Genomic DNA, 19645 nt, shown 5'->3' with positions numbered 1-19645 from the left:
ACTAAACTACTATTTTCTACGAGTACGGAGCTTATGGGAAGGATCTTTTCGCTACAAAACCTATTAGACTGTAGGCAGATGAAACCGTGCACGAGAAAAGACCTCAGATGCATTTAAGAATACTGGATGGTAACAAGCGCACATATAAAGAGAAATGACCTTAAAACAAGTCTATTTTCCTAAGAGTACACATGCATCGGTCTAACTTAGTGAAAACAGAAAGGGGAACAATTTTAGACAGTTTTCCAGTAAATTTAGGTGGGTTTCGTTTTGCTCAGACTGTGAATATTATGTTTTGAAAAAAGGATATTTCAGGGTTACTGGGATGTAAGACTACATCCATAGGTTCGTTAGGTACGACTGTGGAAGTAATAAGAACTTCTACAATATTCAAATACCGCTGACCTGGAAAAGTGTTGGCTTGATGGCCAATGCTCGGTTAAAATCATGGATTCCTTTAGCGTGCTTCAACTTCATCTTTGTCAGTCCGCGCTGGTAGAAAGCCTGTCAAAGGTACGAAAACCTTTTAGCTCAATATTCAGGATAATTTTTTTTTCTACTACACGCACAAAAATTCCCTTCCGCCTCATCTTGGAAATGTAAATCGAGTAGGGGATTAGAGTAAGAAAGACTATCCAATGAAGAGAAATTTTAGAAATTTTCGATGGAGTGTGGTAAAATTAGAAAAACAGAGTTATAACACCGGCCAATCAAAAGAAGGGAACGTATCTTAAAGAGCCAATCAGAACTCAGAGTAAAAACAAGTAAAATGTCTTGAGCGTGGGCACAACTCGCGATTGGTTAATTGGTTAACAGGGTGGCACAAATTTCTGGACCAATCACTGCGCAAAGCAAAGCAAAACCCACGCAATCCCAGATTACTTTCAACTCTCATTTGAAAATTTCTCTCATCGAGTGTCAAGAGTAAACCAAGATTGTGTTTAATTGGCTTTTCTTCGCTTTTTCATTAGTCCAGGAAATTCACACCACCATCTTAACCAGTCAGCCATTCGTGATCCAGTCCCTCTTTTTCCAACGCTGCAAGAACTTGGTTTGTTTTCAAATTTGAGTCCTCATTGGCTCTTTGTGACATCTGTCTTTGTTCTTAAAATACCTCTGCAAAATCTGGGTTCACTCGAATGGCATTATTAAAAGCGTCAAGAGCACCGAGCGGCCTCCCAAGCTCTGAATGACACATGCCAATCAGGAAATGAACAGATGCAGCTTCTATTGGCATTTCCACTCGAGGATTCCATGGAGTCTGAGGAAACAAATTGAATAAAATCTGATCAAAACTCGTATGTATCCTTGACAATAACAAACAACAACAACAACAACAAACAACAAAAATTTATTCATTTAGCAATTAAAATACATATCTAACAATCCCTTCTCGCAAATTAGCGAAGCTAATCAATAGCAAAGCTAATCAATAGCACCAGAGAGAACTCTCACACGCAATTTCTCGGGGAGTACCCATGTGTCCCACACGGGTCATACCAGTAGAGCAATTGATCAGTGGTCACACATGCTAATACAACCCTGGCCTTTCCACACGAGAAGGTGAATAACAGAGACTAAAGGCTAATTTTACGGCTAGATTTATTCAGCTTTCCGTATTGTTACAATGGATGCAGTAGAGTGTGGCCCACAAGGTAAGACTTAGTTGAAACTCACCATGATGTCGATGGCTCTTTCAAAACTCCTGATGGCGTTCTCAAATCTCTTGGCCTTCATGTTGGTCTTACCCAGCAGAATAAACAATGGAGCTACAGGTTTCACACGTGTGGCTCGTTCAAGAACTTCAATGGCCTAGATATAAGTCATAATAAGTAGGATAAAAGAGTGAACGAGGAAATTCGAAAGAAGGCATATAAAGTACAAAGGAACGAGAGATGAGACGAAAAGACGAAGGGAATGAAGGCACTAACGGACACAGAAACGCAGGAACGAAGGGAAGGAAGGTCCGAAGGCACTAAGGGACACAGGAACGCAGGGACGAAGAGAAGGAAGGGCCGAAGGAACGAGGGCACGAAGGCACGAAGGGACACAGGAACGCAGGGCCGAAGGCACGAATGAACGTGAGGACGAGGGGACGAAGCGCCGAAGGAACGATGACCAAAAGGTACGAAAGTATGAAGGTACGAAGGGACAAAGAGATGAGGGGACGAAGGGACGAAGGGACGGAGGGACGGAGGGACGGAGGGACGGAGGGACGGAGGGACGGAGGGACGGAGGGACGGAGGGACGAGGGGGCGGGGGGACGGAGGGACGGAGGGACGGAGGGACGGAGGGACGGAGGGACGGAGGGACGGAGGGACGGAGGGACGGAGGGACGGAGGGACGGAGGGACGGAGGGACGGAGGGACGGAGGGACGGAGGGACGGAGGGACGCAGGGACGAAGGAACGGAGGGACGAAGGGACGGAGGGACGAAGGGACGAAGGGACGAAGAGAGAGGGTCGATTGACGGAGAAGGTTTTTGCGAAATTTGAATCAAAGAGACACAGGTTGCTAGTTGGAGAGCAGATACGTCATGGGTGGTAAGAAAGGTTAGTGGCCTCTTCGACCCCAAGGAACATTTCCTTGGCTGTGATAAGTTTATATTACCTGGTCGAAATTTTTCAAGAAGCTTTGAACCACCGCTTGTTGAGTTGCCGATGCTCCCAGACCTCGGTTCAAGTCTGCAGCTTGCCTAATGTAGTAAAAGACTTCATGAGAAACTCAATACAAAGCACAGCTTCAGAGGTTAAAGAGACTTGCCATTACTTGGACAACACGATCATGAATCAAATAGAGACAAGACTACAGACCTGACGTGAAAACTTGCAAGCTCTAACTTGTTTTGCTCCAATAACAGTTTTCCCTGAAAATACAAACCCTTCTTTAGTTCATGCATTCAAGAGGACCCCTTCCACCTCACACAGAGATGGGTGTTTAAGCGCAATCGAGTATCACTTTTAGCGACTCGATCTCAATACAAAACCGTTATTGAGACCTCCAAAGACTATCACGTGTACATGGCACTATCGTAGAGGTTAAACGTCTACGCATGTGCAAACGTTGTCGTGTCTTGGTAAAGTGCTTTCAGGTTATCAGAGCCAAGATGTCATACAGGAGTCATAAACAACTACACAAGCCAGTGAGTCGTGGTGATTTGAAACCGTATAAATGCTTTGATAAAGTTCACTACAAATATGGTAAAACGACAGATTATCCCGTAATTTAATAATCTTTGTGTTCGAAAAGTTTCGAGTTTTCCTTTTCCTTCCTTATGCTCCCTTTTACAGTTTTCCGTCAACTTTTTTTATTTTATTTGCATATTTTGCGTAATAACGATGTTTTTTTCCCTTTCAAATTTGGCGCAGGAAATTGGCTTGTGACTGGCAAAATTGATCTCCTGGCGCATGCTCTAAGTTCAACCGCTGTGTTGTGCGACATCGTCAAATTACATTATGTCGCTTAGCAACGCCACTGACTTGTTACGTCGTGTACTCAGCCAAATACTAATATACGGTTCCCATCTCCCCATTTCCCACCACGTAGTACGTCACTTCGCTTCTTGAAAAATTCAGCAACACTTTTTTCTCTTCACCGCCTAAATTATTAAATTGAAATGAGGAGGATGTTAATATTTTCACTTACCCTAGCCATGTGGTAGTCTGATACGTCCGGTCTCATGTGAATGACTCTTGTATAATCCAGAATGGCATCTTGAGTCTGGAAAACATAACGATAGTAAAAAGCCAGATCAAGGTTGAGTTGATAATGGCTCTTGATAGTCTCTACAAGTGGATAAGGGTTGGCCTGTATTTGCCTGTATTCACCAAAACTTTGTATTGGCTGCTTTTGATGTTAATTTTACTTTTGTTCTTATCGGCACTATGAGATTATTTTCTCAACACTCAATCTAAAACCCGCTCTTGATACCAACAAAACAAACAAAATACCAAACAGAAAAAAACCCCAACTGAAGGGCCAAGTTGCGTGCCAGTAAATTTACTCATGGTACAACACACCTAAAACAATTTTTTTCTGCCCATCAAACCTAATAGAAATTTCAATTCCATGAGACAAACTTGTAACCCACCATGTGGAGTTTGTGATAAGCCTCGGCTCGGCAGATGTAAGCTCTGATGTATGTCGGATCCACTCGAATGGCTGCTGTGTAACGACGAACAGCTCTAATGAAAACAGCAACAGTGGAATTATCAAAAGGGAATTTTTTGATTTGAAATAAACCCTTTTACGATTGCGACAGCCATTTCAATTACAGTATTATATGGTGTTCGAGGTTGGTGACTCTATTTACTCAAGACAGCTAACGTGGCGGTAAAAAAGGGATCTAGCTTATGACATCACTTTTTAAAGAGAGAAAAAAAGGAGCTCACTTGTGGTAATTGCTGTTTTTGATGATGTAAATCAAACCGATGTTGACATGAGCACTAGCTAAATTAGAATCCAGTTGGAGAGCAGCCTCAAAATCAGGAACAGCATCCTCCCATCTGAAAAATGATGAAAAAAAATAAATAAAAGGTAATTAAAAGTCAATCCAGAGTTTGCCCTTAGCGTGAGCAATTTGAAAGATAAAGATGGACCAGTGGATAACTGAGCCGCAAGCCCATGACAATTCATCCCCCACAACGCATTAGATCAGGTTCCCAGTTACATAAAGACATGTGCAATGTAGCACCTTTGCCCTAAGCGCGTTAGTTGATACAGTAACAAATTTACACGTTGATCGAGTCGTTAGGAAAGGTTCACCATTTGCTATAAGGAAACGAGTTGAAAGACTTTAGAACCCTTCGAAATGGGAGCGAATTTGTAGCGGACGAACTTGCAATTCAGCGAAACTCCAGATACCACTCGAACCATCTATTTCCTACTTGGAGAGAGGCACTGAAAGAGTGACTGGAGTGATCCGAGAATATAACCCGGTGATCATTTCTAGGGCTCGAACCTAAGGTTCTCCCTCAAAAGAGATATTTTGACCTGTAGGATCCTACAAGTTTGAATCTTACTCGTGATGTAAGAAGTATTTTCCTTTCAAGAAGAGCACAACTAGAGCGCATTTTGATTGTGTCGTAAAACCAAAACCAAAGTAATCACAACGGCCAATCAGAAGAAAGGAAATTATCTCTAAGAGCCAATGAAATTTTAAAGTAAAACCAACCAAACTCCCTAAAGCGCGCGAAAACGCGTGTGACCAGTTCGTGATTGATTTAAGTTTTGCATCTGATTGGTTGAAAGAGTGGCGCGAATTTACTGGAGCTAAAAGAAAGCAATCCAGGATTACATTCTACACTCAATGAAAGATTGCTCCAGTTTCACTTGCTTCATGGTGAGTAACCCAGGATAAACTCCTTTTGTGTGCGCAAGTTGTCTCTAGGACTTACTCTTACCTTTTCAAGTCGGTGTACAAAATTCCCCGATGCAGAAATGCTTTGACATTATCTTCAGAGCTATCAAGAAGGAGAGACACACTCAAATCCTGCAGAGCTCTCCTCGGATGTACTCTAGAATAAAACAGTAAAGTTAAAACAGTTTTTGAAGGGCCCCTCTTTTTAAATTTCAACACAGAATAACTTCTTATTTCTTATTTTTTATTTCTTACTTTCTCAACAAACATCCTCTGTGGTAGAATGCCACTGCATTGTTAGGATCATAATGAACAGCAGCGGCTAGGTCTTTCAATGCAGCCTCGAAGTCATCCTGCAACAAAGCGGAAATTCTACACATAAGAGAAGCTGCTGTATGGTAAGGAAACTAGCTTCTTCCTAAATGTCACATTATCGGTCCCCGAAACCACGCTGGTGATTTCCGAATTTTCCGAAAGAGACGCTTTTTCTTGGACCAAAAGAGTCTGGAAAGAGACCTTTGGGCATGATGCCTTTGTGATGACCGCTGTGATGAGCGTGTTACCGAACAAGAATGCCGAAAGTATTCCGGGGAAACAATAGAAAGTCAGTATTTAACTGACTCAATATCAAGCAAAGATTGAGGAAAAGTGTAGTTCCTCAAAGAAGCTGTAACATTGCTGAGGGGGGAGGGAGTTAGGGAACTTTTGCATTAACTCAGATATTTCAACAGTTAAACACAGTCAGATGAAAGGCATTTTACGGAAGCTCCTTTTACAAAGACAGCAGTGGCTAATTAGGCTCAAAGCACGGAAAAATCTATTCATTACATATACCATTTTGGCATACGCTCTTGCCCTGTAAGTATAAGCCTTCGAGTCTTCTGGGTCCTGCTGGAGAATCTCTGTAAAATCTCTAAGGGCAGCCGTCCAGTTTCTGTGTTTAGCAAATATCAAGACAAAAGTCATCAGGAGAGTCTTTTAATACTTTTGAATTCCCGTGGACTGTAAGGAGGCATTAAAATGCCTCGTGGCTCTCGTGGGTAGAAAGAAGCAGTACAAGATCAAAGTACCTTTCTCAAGAACAACGGACACCGTTCAAACGGGAAACATCCGCTGCGTTACATTATTTCAGTGTTTCCAATAAGATCGCAATAAGGCAATTGATAATCGATACAAGATCGATCCAAATTCGATACTCACTCGTTTTGAAAACGAAACAGGCCTATCTCGAACATGGCATCCGTCTTCGAAGGCAAAAGCTTCGCTGCAATTTTATAATCCTCAAGAGCTAAAATCATATCGCCACGCTTAAAAAAAAAAAGAGACAAACTAATAAAAAAAACAAACAAAACATTAGCCAACAGATTGACTGAAAGTGCCATTTTATTTAGATCTCGATGAAATCTAAGATCTAACCGAGCATAACTCAACCTTGAAAAAGCAGTCGGCATACTCACCATTTTAAACATGGCTGCCCTCTGGTAGTAGGTCTCGGCATCATCAGGATTCAACCTGATCGCCTACAATTAATCACTAAACTCATTAAATTCAATTCGCACGTAGAATTAAAATCAATAAGGACGCGATAACAGAAATATCGTGGCATCATTGCCGTATTACCTGGGAGTAATTGACAATGGCCATTGTTGCATCGTTTTCTTGCCGATATAATTCTGCTCTGTAGGTTAGGGAAACAGTGGTCAGTTCATGCTTAACGGTCAAAACCACAAATGATCAGGGACCGCGCCGAGGAGGGGCCGGGGGAGGGGGTAGCTTTAGTCACCTCTCCACGTTTTTGAAAAAGGCTTACCCTGTTAAGTATGCCCCCAACCCCTTCCCTTGTTGGGCACTGATGACACTACCTTTTTAATGGTTCAGTTTAAAATTGCATGTTGAATGATTTCTTCCCTTCGCTCTCTGATTGGTATGGAAAACTCGGACTACTTTCTCAACCAATCAGATGCAAAACTGGGAAGTTCTTTATCTACAAGTGCCTCTCCCACTGATTTATGTCTACACCTCTTTCTACCTATTTCTTTGAATTTCTCGCTTTCTCTGTCAAAATCACGTTAAACAGAGCTTGGCGTTGCGGTTAGTGAATAATGAAAGAGTTAGTCATTCATAGTCAATGTTAAAATAATAATAATAATGCAATAATTATTATGATACTGATAATAGTAATAGTAGTAATAATAATAATTCAACAGATGACGTTCCGCGAGGTTGCTCTTCTTGTCCACTGTTTCCAGGTTAAATTGGAATTCAGAATGTTGTTTTTCTCTCTTTTTCCACCCTAGTTCCTTTTCGTTCATTCTTCGCGTTTTGATGTTTTTACTATCATAGTAAGCCATAATCAGCGGAACTCTTGGTTCTCTTTTTGCGTCGGTAACGGACAATGCAGAGAATTACAACAAAGTGTCTTCCGTCAAGTCTCCTTCAATGCTTCAGAAGGTAACTGCGATAGCGGAGCTTAATCAGCGATACAACTGTTATTCGGTTTTACTATGCCTATTGTTTGCCTATGTCTATCTCTATTGAAACGAACCTGGATCGAAATGCTCGGGCTTGACTGCTGCTGTTCTTGATGATAAAAGACAAGTCCTCCAGAGCTGACTATAATACGCAAGGATATAAACAATACTACTACAACAACAACAACAAGATACAACAAAATTGGTTGCGAATAGTTTTAGCACCAATAGCAAATGAGATCCTGTATGCAAGAAAAAACTCGATTGACAGTATCTGCTCTACGGAGAAAATGTAGATATACGTAGCAAAAGAAGCATAAAGAACGCTTGGACATATAATTGTTAAATATAACTGATCTGGCGGTTTTGGAGACATACGATGTTGACCGACAAACGAAGATGGATTATGTGCACATTGCGGGGACAACATAAAACGCTTACTGCTTGTCTTTCAATTGACAGTACCTTTTTGTTATCTTGTAAAAGATAAAGCAGGTGTCTGTGCCAATACGCGTCCAGCAGTTTTGGTTCCAGTTCAATAGATCTGCAATTAAAGCAAAAACAATTGGTAGGGGCGAGTTCCAACTTTACGCAGTTAATCCAGTAACAGATTGAACCGTAAAACTGGCTTGAAATGGGCAAAAAATACGTTACTAAATATGACACAAAATGAAAAATCATTTCTCGCTGTTTCACCTGTTTAAGTCATCCCAAGCTTTCTTTAGATGTCCAAGCTGTAGATAAAAACAAAATTCGATAACTGAAATAACACTTTCCGAGTATCCATTTTTAGTAAAAGTAATATCTATTGTAAATATGAAAATAGTCACCTAAAAAACAACAAACTTAATGGGTTTACACCAAAGAAATTCATGATGCTGAGGATGTGGCGCGCAGGAAAATGCAGGACATTCTTGTGGCCACATCCACAGGAAATGACCTTACACAGGCAGGGAAACTAACAATGATTCAACAAAGTTTTTCTTAAACAAGTCAAGAAAGCACCTGGTTTCAAAAAAGCGGGAGAGAAGTGACCCTGTCGTTGGTTCATCTTTCGTTACTAGTCTACACCATATCTTTGGAGTAAATGTCAGAGGTTCCACGCCAACGTTGCCTCTAGTTTCATACCCGATTGGCGGGCACAAATGGCGGACCATGAAGTTCTAAGGACTGTGAAAGGTAGCTAGCTACCTTACGGCTTGCCTAGCTTAAAGAATGAGCATACGTTTTTCCACATATTTTATCATTTCCAATTCGCTTTTATCTTCTCCATCCTCAACCATTATTGTCACCTTTTGATTTATTAAAAACCTCCTCATTGCTGTTCTCCTTCAGCAAACAACAACTGAGCAGATTTCCTTCCTATTAACGGCAATTCTGTATAAACCAAAACCAGCCCGAAATATCTTAGGAACACTTACTAGTCTTTTTAACCCTTTTACTCCCATGAGTGACCAAGACAGAATTTCTCCTTACAATATCAATACAATATCAACCAGATAAGTGATGAGAATAAAGAAAAATATCAATTTGGGGATTATTGGTTGATCCAAGATTAAATTCTCTGAACTAACATTATAAGAATTGTATGGTTGACAGTAAGGAGAAGTACAAATTTGATCTGGGAGTTAAACGGTTAAAATGGAAATAAAAACCAAACAGATCATAGATCCCACTTGTGCTTTTCAATGCTCCAGTGCCTGGTTTGTAATACCTTTCGGTAAACAGCCCCTCGTCGACATAAATGAATGGCTAAAGATTCTTTTCCCTGAGTTGTGTCTATCAAATCAGTAAGTCGGTCGACTTCCTCTTGAAGAGCCTGAGGTACCGAAGGATAAAGTACTTTGGTTAGAATCAAGAGCAGGAAACTAGATGAACACGAGAGTATACAGTGTTAATAAAAATCAACTAAACCGGAGGGAAACAGAAATGGTTGGAGTTAGCTGATAGAAAATGACTGAAAAATAGGGTCAAGCGGAATCGGATCTTGTTCGAGCTACCAAGAGGTTCGAGTTGGATTGCGCAAGGTCCTGCTGAATTTTTTAACTGGGATTTGTTTGACTCGTGCGATAGACTTCGCAGAAAAGCAGGGACTGCTCGTGAGCTAACAATCGTATAAACGCCAAACCTAAATGCCGCTTCGTACAGTTTTAAGTTTGTATGTGTGATCAGTATGAAGTGTATCACGACAACAGTTTGTAAGAAAACGCTACAGAGGTATACAGTTGAAATACGGATGAGGTGAGAAAGCTGTTTAGCGATTCATGTTGCGCATCACCTTTTATTTTACGCAAACACCGTGCTGGCTTAGAAGTAGAGCATTCCATAAGAAAATCAAACAACCAATATATCCTTGACCAAAAATAACAAATGGGTTTAAAAAAATAAAATCTCGAATTAGTCTTTGCCACGTTGCAACCACTTTACAATGTTCACCTAGACATTACACCCTCTCGCCTTCTGCTCACCAAGTGGGAAACTGCACAGCTATCCCTTCCCTGACCTAACAATAGTCAACTGATAACAAGTCAGGGTTAATATTTGGTTCAGGGGAGGGGTAAGTGCGCGGTTGCTCAGGTAGCGACACTGATCCAAAGAAGTGAACTGTCTAGGTGTAGTAGGCAAACAAAGAAGAAAACTTGGGACTGACTTACCTGGTACAATTCTTGGTCTGAGCTTTGAATCTCCGGCTCAATAACTTGTATATCGTCCAATATATTATTGTCAATAACTACCGCTGAGGACTTGCTACAAAAATAAAAAACAAACTCAGTTTTATCCACAGGATTATAGTAAAAAAAACTACTGCGTATTTTTGCCTTACCTTGGAGTTGGTGGTCTTGGAGATGCAAAACTCTGCAGATCATCTAGAGGAAAAAATAAAGACAAAAACAATTAAAAAGAGAATTTATCAGTTAACGAGGAAACTAATATATAATGTACCGAACCTTCTAGGGGAACTTCAGTTGATTCGCCGACAGTCCCTTAAATCAGCGGTCGGCAAATAACTAACGTAATACAGTCACAATTCAGCGCGGACGAACGGCCGAATGCAAATGATGACGTGCACATGTCACGTGACAACCACTTTTTCTCGGTTTGTTTGGGTTTATCAGGGTTTCTTTGAGAAATTAAGGCTCCACTTGCGCGCCTGCTGCGTGCACTGGAGCTCCTTTATTAAAGAAGGTTCAGATTCTATCATGACAAATAAAAACTTAGGGAGTAACGTTAAATTTTTGGTAGCATATAATAACAAGAAGGATTCGAAAATCTCAACTTCCTGTACTCCGAGGAATACCTTTGCCACTGCAAGGTTGCTTTACCAAGGTTACACCCTCTAGACGATAACCTTGTCAATTCTCATAACTAGTCTATGGATATTACATTGAAATTGTGAGGAGAAGTTGGATGTTTAAAACCACCATTGGGAGTTTAACCACACCATCCACGACGAAAACTAAATAATCGTAAGCTATCTGATGAGTAATTTTTGATACAGTGTCGAAAGTAATCCGAGAATGCTTTGCTTTTACTCAACTGTGCTCTGTGATTGGTCCAGAAACCTCGCACTATCCTCCCGACCAATCAGATGCAAAACTAAAACCATTCACATTTTCCCGCGCTTCAAGCAGATTGTTGTTTTTACTTTGAGTTCTCATTGGCTAATGATAATGTAGACCTCTGTTATGATTGGTTTGTTTTGATTTTTCGAAACTTGATTGAAAACTGCTATCATAAAAATAAATCAACCAACTGGTAACTCACATTTTATTTCGGGCACTGCAGGTGTAGGAGGATAAACTTCGTCAAACCAAACATACCAGAGGCGTTCACGTACTTCATCAAAGTTTTCTATGTCTGATCTGTTGGGATAAATTTGTTCACTCCTAGTATCGTTTAGGTCCTAAAAACATCATTGCCAAAGCTTATCATTATTTTTACAGCATTAAACCCGGTAAGAGTACTCGTTCACTCTCTACACTGTATGCTAGCCGCTAGCAAGTAATTCACATCATTTTAGCGACGGCTCTCATACTATTAGCTTCGAGTCCTAGAGCCCGTTTCTCGAAAGTTCCCGTCACTTAACTGGCTTAAAGCCATATTTTAAAATCAAAATTTCAAGAACAGAAAAGCAGGTTCTTGTACCATAAAAAGTTTATTTGTTTCTTTAACTAACAGTTTTATAGTAGAATTTACAAAACTTTTTAAACCACGATCTTGAAATGAAAAAAGAACTGCTTTACGAGCCCGTTCAGTTACCGGGAAATTCGAGAAACAAGTGTCAGCTGGACGGAGATGGGCTCTGTAAAATTGAAGTGCTTGGCGATAGAAAAATTTTTTCTTTCCTAAACTAGAAACTTTCACTCGAAGCCTACCTCATTTCCCTTGACCTGTGCGCTGAGTATTACTATATCATCCTCCATTCTAACATACATACCCGGTGAACTCGTTTTTGAAAACGTTGTCGAAGTCAAAAAGTGCAGGTTCGCTATTAACTCTCATCAGTTCAGCGCTGTAGAAGAGAGTGGAAACACGGCTTGTTGGTCGGGTTTTTTTTTATTTCAAATTACCTTTTTAGAGCTTTTCCAATTTTCATGACATCCTTTTTTTCCCCAATAACAAAATTTGTTCGATTAAAAATTAAGACTGTGAAGAACCAGTTTTCTCTTTCAATTTATGTTACCTTGTACTGATGCTTTCCCTTCTTTCTGTAATTGTTTCCTCGGCCAAGAATCTCACTTCAGTGAATGACCTGCATCTGTTACAGATAAAAATATTTTGACTAAGCTCAAGTCTCTCTGACACCAGTCTGAGACGACTGGACCGAACCTGTTCAAACTGATGGACCGGTCACTATTCATCACCTGATTTCCCCCATAAGGCTCTGTAGTATTTAAATGACCCCCCCTCCCCCCCCCCCCCGCCTCTCATTGGCAGTCCCAGTCCCCTCTTCAAACTCTGTTCCGGTCAACGGATTCCCCACCACCACCCCCTCCCTAAAAACCATGTGATCCTCTAATCGTCTGACCCTTCCCCTCCCCCCGGCGACAAATAATAACTGTACCATTAAAAATCATGAAGAACATTCAAAGCGTTGAATAGGAAAATACAAGAATATCATTCCCGCTGAGTATGTTTACTTCTAGTTCCTCATTTTGTGGAATTCCACGTTAAATACAGTACCTGACTAATTTCCTTGCCGGTTGATTCAAGAATTCTCTTATTGCCCGTTCTCTTTCCTGAATAAACGAACCGAACCAAATAAATAAACACATACATAAATAAACGAATGAATAAAGAAACGAAGAATAAAAGAATTTCTAGGAGAAACATTCAAATTACCAAATTTAAAACAAGGCTATTACATACCAACTCTCTCTTAGTCTTTTTCTTCACTCTTCGTTGGTGAGGGATTCTCCTATAAATTAAATCGAAGAAATTCAAATTTACATCCCACTTCATCTTGTCCTTTTGCATCCCAATCCACTCAGTCTTACCCTTCCTTCTCTTAACACTCTATCCATTCCATTTCCCACCCATTTCTTGTCCTGTCTCATCTTATTTCATTCAATCTATCTCTATCCATTGTCACTCATCTCATTTCGTTCTACTCGTTCTCATTTCCTCGAATCATGCCAGACAATTTCATACCACTCATCCTGCAAAATTTTCATCAACTTCAACGAACTCGATATACCTGCGACTTGTTGGACCAGTTGTGCCTGTTTGTATCGACATACTATCACCTGCATCTGTCCTTCCCTCATCAGTATCCAACTCGTGAGACAAGTCTTAAAACATCAAAACAACAACCTAAAATTATGAACTGTATACCAAAGTATGACTCATTCTGACAGCTATGAGAGTCCTCCCTGAACAATCCCATAAGCACTTGCGCGGTGACTATCGTTCCCAGGCTATCACTCTTAGCCAAAGTGAGCGAGAGAAACAAAGAAAATTTTGTCGTTCACATATACTGAAGCAACTTACCCAAAACAGTACTGTGCTCGGCGGGAGTAGTTTTCGTTGGGGCTGAGGATTCCTATACAAAATCAAAGAATTTTACAAGTTATACAATTTTGGTAGCAAAGTCAGTATTCTGCGACTTTCACTCGAAAAAAACTATGCAGCGACTAAGACACTTTTTTGATGAATACATATGATTTCTTTCATAGCCTAAAAGGTAATAGACCAATTTTAGGGGACTAATCATTTATTACCTGGGGGGAGGGGGGGGGAGGATTTTGGGGGACACATGGTTCTCAGGGAGAACGGAGTGGGGATCAGTCGTACTAATAGAGTATAAAGGGAGGGCGGGACTGTGGAAAATTGACTGCTAAGAAGGGAGGGGGGGGGGGTCATTTGAATACAGCAGAACCTTGTTGCTATGAGTTTTTATTCCTTCGTTCCTTGATTAGCCATGAGAAATTGCGCCAACTCCTCCGCCAATCAGATGTTGGCAAAACGTAAACCAATCATGTCTTGGTCACTATCGATTTCTTACGCATCAGGCAGTTGGCTCGTTTCTACCTTGAGCTATCCTAGGCTCCTTAAGATATATTCCTTCATTTTAAATGTCCTTTGTGATTTTTCTTTAGGTCGTGATTTCACGACCTGAATTCATGAGGGCTCTTAGTGGTTTTTGTGACCCGAATAGTCTTTTCACTAACAAAATACAACAATCAGAGGCCTTCAAAATGTCATCATAACTTTTAAGATACCCAGTTCTGCGAATTTTTTGGAAAATTAGAGAAAAACTCACGAACATATCACGAACGCATATGAATACTTTCTATTTGTACCTGAGGAAGGATGCTGTCTTCAATTTCATGTTTTTCTTGCTGCTTTTCTTTGATGGCAGCGACTTGTTTACGCTGGTAATTCAACTGTATTCAAAGCAACAAGCAAATGTTAGAAAACCACGGTCTCTTAGAAGCCAGCGTAGCACTCATGCAATCTCGATCCCAGAGTCCTCTCTATATTTTCTCGAGGGAGGAAGAGAGAGGAACGTGGCGATGAGGTTACATAGCAGTCTCCCAACGTCGTGAGCGCACTGTTAAAACGTACAGCGCTAGGTAATGTCTCCAGGCTCGTTCGAAGACGGATTTACTTCCTCACACTCAGAAATCCATGCTACTTCGCCCCCACATGATACTCCAGTCAACCTACCGATTCTTTGGGCGCCAACTATTTCTACTGACGTCTTCAGCTTAAGTTGTGTCAGGAAATACAAAGAAATTGTTCGGGTCCTCAACCCTTAAACCCCTATTTGTGCCTCTAAATTACACAAACAACACCTGGTTTTAGCTAAAAATGATTTCTACCTTAAAAAATCTGCGACGAATGACCATAAACCTTGTGTAGATGTATCTACAGTTTACCTCATTCATGCTGACGTCATAACCAGCTTGAACTTTTAGATCCTTGTCGCCAATGGATAACAAAGGTTGTGACGTCGATCTATCAAAGAAGAAAGTAAAAGCAGAATTCTGTCTTTCTGTACAAGATATATATTACTTATCTTATGTTACATGATATAACGTTAAAATACTAGCAAAAAGGTCAAAAATGGTAAAACATGTAAAAAAAGTCTCAATTTACGACGCCACCTTGGACTAAAAAACTATACGATTCACATATTACTCTAAAAAACGGCCTCTATCAACTTTGGGGCGACGAATGACTTGTTTCTTAAGCTGTAGTTCAGTTTCTTTTTTGGAGGGATTAAATTTATTTAATGCCCATGAATAATTTCTCTCCTATATTTTGAGAAGTTCAGGTACGTTTAAACTTAAGGACCTTGGATCGTGCGACATCTTTCTCGAAAGCTTTGAATATCCTTTATCCTTGATGCACAAACAGTAACACTTGCACTAAAATAGCGAACGTGTAGCCGTACCCTTCCCCACCCCCACGTGTAGCTTACGTGTAGCTGTACCCTTCCCCACCCCCCACGTGTAGCTTACGTGTAGCTGTACCCTTCCCCCCAAGGTGAGACGGAGGTTCCCTCGCTTCCGTTTCACCTTGGGGGGGAAGGTTACAGCTACATGTAAACTAGCACTGAAAGTATTTATCAGTGGAAAGGTATATACCTAAAGTAGACGAATCCTTTTCCCTCTTTCTCTTCGCCTAGGTTCTCTTCTTCCCCATTCTGTTCCCCTTCTGTTTCCTCTGTGTCGTCTTCTTTATTGTCCTGCCTCCTCTTGTCAAGCACAGATACAAATCTGCTTGGGCCGCCTGCTTGAACAGTTCATGATTAGAAAGTTTCAATAGAGTGTTGAAATATTACCTGTTGTGGTTTTACCATTCCTTACCTTGTTGGTCTGTCTCGCCCATTCCTCCAAGCTGCGCACTGAACCGATCAGCACGTCCCTCTCCTCCTAAATCTGTTTTAGGTCTGTGTTCGACTGATTCGGCCACAAGCTTTCTTAGATCTGTCATGGACTCGTGTGTTCGGCTCAGAACTCTGTTAGAGGAAAAAAAATTACTGATACACATCTGTCACGTCTTGACTGTACTCAGTGGGTGTTAATGCAGTTAACCCGAGGGAAAAGAAGCTCAGACATGTTCCTTGGGTTGAATTGATGTCACGCAAGTCCTCGTCTCCTTCCTGGTGTTGTTGGGTCTTGTGACGCAACATACTCTAAAGAGCGTTGCGTGACTGAAGCGACCCTTCCCGTACAGAAGACTACCCACGGCTTGACCTCATTCATAATGACAAATTTCAACAATATTTCATCATGCCACATTATTGAACGAGATCTTTTTGTGCCATCAGGTAGGGCTCCATAAAGCGTCAAACTTTTCCAAGTGGCCAGCAATAACTTTATAGTCGCAGTGTTTTAGAAAAAAAGGCGACGAAGCCTGGATAGTATTGTATGCGAAAGGTTACCTCACAGTTACTTAACCCTTTCACTCCCAATATCTCATTAGTAATTCTCCTTACTGCCCGCCACACAATGCTTACGATGCTAGTTCCGAGTGGATGGTATTGGATCAAGTACCAATCCCATAATTGATACTTTTTTTTATTCCTATCACTTGTCTGCTTGATATTGTATTGATATTGTATTGATATTGTATTGGTATTGTATTGATATTGTATTGGTATTGTATTGATATTGTATTGATATTGTATTGATATTGTATTGATATTGTATTGATATTGTATTGATATTGTATTGATATTGTATTGATATTGTATTGATTACGTCCATTAATATTACAGCTAGCCACATGACTGTGAAAGACAAATTGTTTTTACAAATTGGCGACTTTCGCTGTAAATTCAGTCGCCAAAAAATTTTTTTCTACTCGCAATAGCGACCATAAGGGCCGCAGCTTGGAGCCCAGCAAGGAGATTCATGTCCATTTAGGAACCACTCGGGAAGAGGTGGGGGAGAGGGGAGGATTTTCGGGGGGATCTCATGGTATCCAGCGGGAACGGAAGGGGAATCAATCGTCTCCAACAGAGTATAAAGGGAGACTATGGAAAACTGACGGCCAATTAACTGGCAGTGGGGGCGGGGAAACATTTGGTAAATTTTATCAGGATGCAACCAAAACCCTCCCCACCCCAGGCAATAAATAATGACTGCTCCCTTACTCAAAAATAAAACTATCACGACCTGTACAGGTCTCACTGATCTACTGGCTTGCACCTTATTAGAAAATCACGTGCTCAACAAACCCGTTTCAGTATCTGTGTTTTTTAATAACTCATTTAGCTCATCTCATCTTCCTCAAAAAGCCAAATCAGGCAAAAAAAAAAAGGATTTACTTCTACATAGCCTGAAGATGGATTCTCAGCGGGAAAAAGGCAAAGCAAAGCCAGACCTGCCCCCCTCTCTCTTAACAGCCCCCAAAGATCCACCCACGAGGGTCGGAAGGGAGGGACATTCTAGGTACCTGTATCTTATGCCATCTGCTTCCATTTCAGCTTCAGTTTCATTGTTGTCTTCACTGTCCATGCCTGTGGCAGTGCGGACGTCAGCACCAAGGCTCTCCTGCAGTAAAGCTGCCCCCTGATACTCTGGGTACAGCTGTGACTTGATGGTGGCAGGCGCCAGGTTCATTTTAGGTGGAGCTGGTGTCCAGTAGAGTCTATACACGTAATGCACACAGTTGTTAACCCTTTTTACCCTAACATCAGTTTTAATATTTTCCATACTGTTCTCTATCCTTTTCCTAAGGTGCTGACAAGGAGAATTTGTTTAACAATCAAGGGTTTCTTTAGTTGGTGATTATTTCTATTGTTCTTGTGACCTTAATGGGTGATACAGGGATGATGTTGTATGGAAAGTTACATGCTACATGTAGTTATGCTCAGGAGTCAAAGGGTTAAGAAGTAAATTGAGATTTCATGACACTCCATGAACCAGCACTTAGGGGATTGATGAACTTTTCAAAACTCATTAGAAGCCCCAGCAGTTTCAAGACAGTGGTAAAATACATGTGCCTTAAAGTACAAGTGAAGGAAAAAGCCTCATTAAACCTGCTAAATATTAGATTTTTTTACAACAGTGTTCAGAGAAAAATGTCAAAATTCAAAATTAATCTGAGATGTTTGAAATTCTCTGTATCTTAAATTCAAGCACAATCAAGGAAAGAAAACAATTTGACCAAATATTTTAACCCTTTAACACCCAGAAGCGATTAACATCTCCCTGCAATATCCATACATCATCCAGCAAATGAATACAGGACTTTTCGCACAAAAGACTTTTCGCACAAGTCTTTTAGCACAAGTTTTGGACCGTTCGCACAATTCTTAGTGGTCATTTCGCACAATAATCATAAGTGAGAAACATCAATATAAAAGGTATACTGATTGATACTGATAAGACATTTCACCTTCACATGATCCAACCGCGAAAACGTAGACATTTATTTACATAATAACTTCAACCAGACCGTGCAAACGGTCCAAAACTTGTGCTAAAAAACTTGTGCAAAAAGTCTTTTGTGCGAAATGACCAGTTACCCAGCAAACAGGTAATGAGAATACTCAAACATAACAAATAGAAGTTGTTGTCTTGATCTACCACCAAATTCTTGTAACTTATTTAAAAGGAAATATGTAGTAGCAGGAGGGGAGAATTGGCTATCAGATCTGGGAGTTAAAGGGTTAACAATGAGAAGATTTTTCAAAGGTCCTATGATAGAGTATTTTTAGAGGAAAATGAAAAAAATCTACAGACCATTAACAAAAGCAGGATTTTTTAAATAGAGCTGAAATTCCCCAAAACTCAAATTACTGTGACCAACCAGGTATAACACAAGGGATTTCACATCTATTGAAATTTAGATTATGTGACAAAACAAACAAATTTATATTAAAGAAACTTGTTCAGTACAGTCTACATACTTGGAAGTAACATTTGTTAAAGTGTACATTACCACGCTGTAAAATGTATTAAATTTAACATAATTCAAATTACCTTGAGCTATCATCTTTCAGTTCTATTTTAACACCAACAATGTCAAGTGATTGCTCTTGTTCAACTGAGAACTGTATAAAAAAAGAGAACAGATAATGCTGAATTCAATATAATTTTTTTTGCAGAAAATATAAGGATATTCACAGAACCCAACAAGGATCACCAGAGAAAATGATGCACAAATACATGGTAGAAGGCCAAGAGTGTAGCACCAATACACAAGTAAAGTGTGAATCATAAATGAAGCTCAAATGGACAACAGTGTGCAAACAGATATAACGTTTAGATCATTCTCAGTCTTATCCTTCAAAACCTATTTGTAAAAGTTTCTGATGAATTTCCATCATCACTTAGTTTTACATGTACACTGTTCAT

General features: G+C 40.4%; 1 protein-coding gene across 3 annotated transcripts in view; it reads right to left on the bottom strand.

Annotated features, from left to right (window-relative positions):
- LOC131795478 (uncharacterized) overlaps positions 1-19645 on the bottom strand; it is a 50226-nt gene that overhangs the window by 22023 nt on the left and 8558 nt on the right. For 2 of the 3 annotated variants that reach the window (XM_066170577.1, XM_066170576.1), the window contains exons 8-40: positions 19271-19341; positions 17739-17933; positions 16145-16296; positions 15923-16067; positions 15212-15290; positions 14633-14716; positions 13821-13872; positions 13528-13621; positions 13200-13248; positions 13014-13069; positions 12514-12588; positions 12268-12342; positions 11595-11692; positions 10654-10696; positions 10484-10577; positions 9544-9648; positions 8526-8563; positions 8295-8373; positions 7904-7971; positions 6979-7036; positions 6816-6878; positions 6559-6665; positions 6193-6292; positions 5614-5711; positions 5402-5515; positions 4391-4504; positions 4090-4183; positions 3645-3719; positions 2813-2865; positions 2610-2694; positions 1678-1812; positions 1115-1261; positions 406-504 (exon numbers count right to left, since the gene is read on the bottom strand). In XM_066170577.1, coding sequence (XP_066026674.1) covers positions 406-504; positions 1115-1261; positions 1678-1812; positions 2610-2694; positions 2813-2865; positions 3645-3719; positions 4090-4183; positions 4391-4504; positions 5402-5515; positions 5614-5711; positions 6193-6292; positions 6559-6665; positions 6816-6878; positions 6979-7036; positions 7904-7971; positions 8295-8373; positions 8526-8563; positions 9544-9648; positions 10484-10577; positions 10654-10696; positions 11595-11692; positions 12268-12342; positions 12514-12588; positions 13014-13069; positions 13200-13248; positions 13528-13621; positions 13821-13872; positions 14633-14716; positions 15212-15290; positions 15923-16067; positions 16145-16296; positions 17739-17933; positions 19271-19341 — 2994 coding nt within the window. Of the gene's footprint in view, positions 1-405; positions 505-1114; positions 1262-1677; positions 1813-2609; positions 2695-2812; positions 2866-3644; positions 3720-4089; positions 4184-4390; positions 4505-5401; positions 5516-5613; positions 5712-6192; positions 6293-6558; positions 6666-6815; positions 6879-6978; positions 7037-7903; positions 7972-8294; positions 8374-8525; positions 8564-9543; positions 9649-10483; positions 10578-10653; positions 10697-11594; positions 11693-12267; positions 12343-12513; positions 12589-13013; positions 13070-13199; positions 13249-13527; positions 13622-13820; positions 13873-14632; positions 14717-15211; positions 15291-15922; positions 16071-16144; positions 16297-17738; positions 17934-19270; positions 19342-19645 lie in introns of all 3 variants that reach the window. The other variant, XM_059113060.2, reaches the window with a different exon arrangement.

Source organism: Pocillopora verrucosa, chromosome 8, assembly GCF_036669915.1.
Source record: "Pocillopora verrucosa isolate sample1 chromosome 8, ASM3666991v2, whole genome shotgun sequence".
NCBI classification, from domain to species: Eukaryota; Metazoa; Cnidaria; class Anthozoa; order Scleractinia; family Pocilloporidae; genus Pocillopora; species Pocillopora verrucosa.
This window is presented reverse-complemented; position numbering and strand designations above follow the sequence as displayed.